Raw genomic sequence first — 4,523 nt, 5'->3', positions numbered from 1 at the left:
TCTTGGAACGGTTTGCAATTGACTGCTTGAATGTGCCGACCACGCGTCGCGGGTCGCGTATAGAGCCAACCGTTGGCAAGCACGCGTCTAGCGTAGCAGCAGAACCGATCGCGGTTGCGATAACCCATCGTTGGCAGCGAAAAAGAAAAACACCCACACGCAGTTTGTAGCAATAACCGTACAAATCAATGTGGTTTTAAATATAGCTTCACTGGTCACCCAAGAAGGGCACCGAAACTTTCTCATGACGCACACCGCTGTAGTCCACAAAGAACAAAGCGCACAAAATAGATATGATACAGCCGCACCGCATTATTTCGTGTTTTCAGCATTTCATTACTTTCGTGTGCATGCGCGCTAGGGCCACGCAGGCCAGGAGTAAAAGGCACGAAAAGAAAAAAAAAAAAATGATACGCAATCCTAAGCTTTGACTTGACTGCTGTGGCACTCGCATTTGTGTTCTTTACCTTAGGCGAACGCAATGCGCAAACTGAACTGGAATTTCCAATAATGGAAATTCCTGTTTGGCTCATATTTGCGTTTTTCGCCCGAGCAAGCGCTTCACTGCACTACGCTTTGCCCCTTCAACGTGGCTACACTGCCCGGCAGGCGTGTTCTGCGTAGGGCCGAACCTGCAGGCAAAAAGCATGGGCGCCGCCATCTTGTTGAGAGCGGCGCCAGGGACACAATCGCGCCTAGCTCATTGAGTTTTCCCCCAAAACTGAAAAAAATTTGACTTCATTAAACGAGAAAGATGCCACGAGTGCCCCAACAAAAAGCTTTGAGGATTACCGAAGGGTAACTGAGGGCGACGCAACGGGCTCTGGAAAGAAGGATGATGGGTGTGGCGTCACGGGGGGATCGGAATAGAGCAGATTGGGGTGTGCGAGAACAAACGCTCGTTAATGACACCAAAGTTTAAACCAGGAAAAACAAATGGGCATGCGCAGGGCATGCAATCTGGGGGGAAGATAACCGGTGGCCATTAAGGGTTACAGACTGAATTCCAAGAGGAGGGAAGCGTAGCAGGGGGTGGCAGAAAGTTAGGAGGGCAGATTAGATTAGGGACTACATGGCGACAATCGGCACCTGACCGGGGTACTTGGAGGATCATGGCAGATGCCTTTGCCCTGCAGTGGGCGTAGCCAGGATGATGATGATGATGATGTTCATGATGAAAAGGTAGCAACAGGTCTTCGTAACATACAGGTTAGAAAGATGAGGCACCTTTTAACCCTTGAATATATTTCGCCACATTTGGGCATACGACAAGTTTGTTTTCGAGGCGCTCGGTCCCACTGCTGCGAAAATGTGTACACAAAGGCTGCACAGTAGTTGCCAGAAATCGGGCACTCTATTTTTCTTTCATAGGGAATCTTTCTTCCACTTGGGCAGCGGATTTCGGCGGCAGGGCGAGCTTGCGTGGCCGCGGTGGTTTACGGATCCAAGCGATAGTGAACTCCAAAATCCAGTGTTGGCTTTGAGTGGGATTCATATTGATTGCGAACCCCACGGCTAATCCTACCCCCCATCCCCCCAAGTGGCTCTTTACAGGAGACAATCATTCAGAGACATCGGACAAATAGGAATTCTGGTTCTTTCTTTTGCTTTCATTAATTTTTCTCGAAGCCCATAACTAGAAATTTGCTGGAGCGGCTGTCCCATTTGCGACGCAACAAGTGCGATGCTACACACAGATGGAGTGGCAGTTTAATTACTCTCGTGGTCCGCGAACCGGCATCGTTGCGTGTAGTATAGGAATGGTGCGTGTCAAGTCACTGCTCGCGTTGAGCTTGTGCTCTTCATTTTGATTGAATGAAGTCTCACCTAAGTGAGCGGGGCCGATCCCGGAGGTAGTGCAATACCGGGCCGACCTGCGGCGGAGGTGAAGCAGGCTTCAAGCACTCCGCCAACTTCCAAAAATAGGTTTAATATCGTGGGTCCATATAGAACCCGTATCAGATATTAAGCTGATAAGAACAGAGGTTTTTGAAAAAATGCTTGTTACATTTTCCCAATGAAGGACGGTTTCATTGATGTGAATTTACTAGAGTTTTGGTGTTTAGTTTTTGGGCAGGCATAGAGGTGTGTGTTTGTTTAGTGTTTGTTGGGTATTTTGGAAGTTTTTGTGCTGGCATAGAAGTGTGTGTTGGTGTAGTGTGTGTCTACCTAGTGCTGTTCTTCACTTGGCTGCGATGTGCGCTGCATAGATGTCTCGTGATGCAGCGATTGTCTCGCTCACGGCGAGTTTCTTGAACAGCCGCAGGTATTTGCGGCTGCAGAAGCGGCGCATGATCCGGTCGTTTCGGGGATCCCACGATCCAAGTGCTCCGACGATGATGGCCTCCACGGTCACTTTCTGGAATTTCCGCAGCAGGTACTCGCGGACTGGCTGGTACTTCTCCTCCTTCCCCTGGCGGGCCGCGTTCAGGGCTGCAGGCCGGTTCTCGAACGGGCAGGTTACATCGATGATGATCGCCTCCTCGCCCCTGCAAAGCACAAGGTCAGGACGGAGATTAGTATTACCTACTGGTCGGTTCTCGTGGGTGACAGTGAACTTGGCGGAGGCAGCGGCTTTCACTCGGTTCACGATCTGGTTGTGGCGGTTGGTGTATGCTTGACTGTGAGTCATGCAGTGACACAGGACATGTGGCAGGGTCTCTGGTTGACCGCCACAAATCCTACACCTTTGGTCCACGGCCGTAGCCCATGGCCTCGCTGCGTTCAGGGGAACGACGTTGAGTCGGGCCCGGTGAACGAAACGCTAGTCGGCAAACCTCGTGAATTGGCCGGTACGTACAAAGTGGGAACTGCTCCGGTCGGCGGCAACGCACTCCATCACTTTCCCCTGACTGGGTTTTTGGTGGAGATCGTGATCTCGTGCGTTTGCCAGTGCCGTCCGGAGTGTCTTCACCACCTTAGTACGCTTCCTCGGGCCAAGTGTTATGTCACCCCTGGAGATACGGGGGCCGTCTTGTTCGAATTCCCAGGTGACACCAAGACGCCGAGAAGCCTTGCGGGCCTCCGTCCACACGGACTGGAGCTGCGTCGCCGTGGCCCGGAAGTCACCCTCTGTCTCGCCGCTCAGGTAGGCGGGCATGTCCCCAGGTTCTGGAATGCGTCTCAATCTCCTGCATGTCACAGCCATCAGTGCCGTCAGTGCCAGGTCCTGTACCTCAGTGTCTGCAGAGGAGAGAAGTTTGAAGGCATTGTCAACTCTGCAGATGTCACTGATATCTGCCGCCACAGGAATGCCAATGGCACCCGCTGCGGAGCTACCGTATAGGTAGTCGTTAGCAGCGTTGGCAGGCAGGTAGAGGGTCCGCTTGATGAGTGGGCGAAGCGTTGTGTCCAGGCGAGACCACTCTGCCTTACCAAGGGAGCCACACCGCATGGCAAAGTTGAGCGCCGGAAATACAAATGTTTTAACGGCGTCCAATCTCTGCCACGGGGCGAGCATCGAGGTAAGCAGGCGGCGACCCACGTTGATGGCTTCGTCCACGGTTGCCTGGTCCGGTAGTACCGAGAACCCGACTGGTCGCCCGAGGAAGGTGTGGGCCTCGAAGTCACTGATTGATGGGATTGGGGTGCCGTAGACCGTGAAGGTCGTAGGTCTTGTCCCCACGGGTGTCTTTCCGGAGAGGTGCAGTGACTTGCACTTCGCGGGGTTCAGACGTAGCCCGAGCAGGCTCGACAGGGTTGCCACTACGTTAATGCGGCTCTGTAGTGTACCTGGCTCGTCAGCTAGCGGCGTTAGATCGTCGGCGTAGGCAAGCACATTGTGCTGCCTGTCGCCTCCCTGAAGCGCACGCACGACTGGGTCGAGCACCAGGTTGAACAGGAGGCCGCTCAGTGGGCAACCCTGACGTATGCCGGCAGAGATTTCTATCGGTGAGGTGATCCCGGCTTCTGCGATGACGCTGGTCCTGTTGTCTCTGTAAATATCAGCAATAATAGCACAGAAGTTATCACCCGCACCAGCGCCATGCAGTGCATCAATGAGGGCGTTGTGGGGAACCGATCCAAACGCGTTGGCGAAGTCGAGGAATGCCGCGCACAGGTCCCCACGGCCAGCTCTCGCCGCGTCCAGGCGCTCCTGCAGTACGAAGTTGTGTTCGTACACACCATCATACGGCAGGAACCCCTTCTGACAACGGGAGAGCACTTCTTGGGAGGCGATCCATTCCTGTAAGCGAGCCGCCAAGCAGCCCGCGTACAGTTTCGAAATCGTGCTCCCAAGGGTAATGGGGCGCCAGTTCGCAGCATCCCCGAGGTCTCCCTTCTTGTGGATGAGTACAGTCCGTGACTCTTTTCAGGCAGCAGGTACCCTCTGGTATTTCAGGCACACGTTGAACACTGCGGTGAGAAAAAGAGCTTCGGGATCAGTGGAGCGCCAGTGTTGGTAGGTGAGGCGGTCACTTCCGGGGGCGGTGTTCTCGCTCTTGCGAAGACGGGAAACTACCTCGCCGTCAGTGAACTGCGCAAGGCTGACTTCAGCCATGTCGCTTCGCTTCACCTTGCTC

General features: G+C 53.8%; 1 protein-coding gene and 1 pseudogene across 1 annotated transcript in view; both read right to left on the bottom strand.

Moving 5' to 3' along the window:
• LOC129381930 (uncharacterized) overlaps positions 1 to 4,306 on the bottom strand; it is a 5,860-nt gene extending 1,554 nt beyond the window's left edge. Inside the window, exon 1 of the mRNA XM_055065202.2 lies at positions 1 to 4,306. This exon is cut by the window's left edge and continues 1,554 nt beyond it. Coding sequence (XP_054921177.2) covers positions 2,765 to 3,460 — 696 coding nt within the window. The 5' untranslated portion in view covers positions 3,461 to 4,306 and the 3' untranslated portion in view covers positions 1 to 2,764.
• LOC126525567 (U2 spliceosomal RNA) lies at positions 1,832 to 1,999 on the bottom strand (annotated as a pseudogene).
• Positions 4,307 to 4,523: the final 217 nt, after the last annotated feature.

This window comes from Dermacentor andersoni, chromosome 10, assembly GCF_023375885.2.
Source record: "Dermacentor andersoni chromosome 10, qqDerAnde1_hic_scaffold, whole genome shotgun sequence".
Taxonomy (NCBI): domain Eukaryota; kingdom Metazoa; phylum Arthropoda; class Arachnida; order Ixodida; family Ixodidae; genus Dermacentor; species Dermacentor andersoni.
The sequence above is the reverse complement of the archived record's forward strand: the minus strand, read 5'-3'. Positions and strand labels throughout refer to the sequence as shown.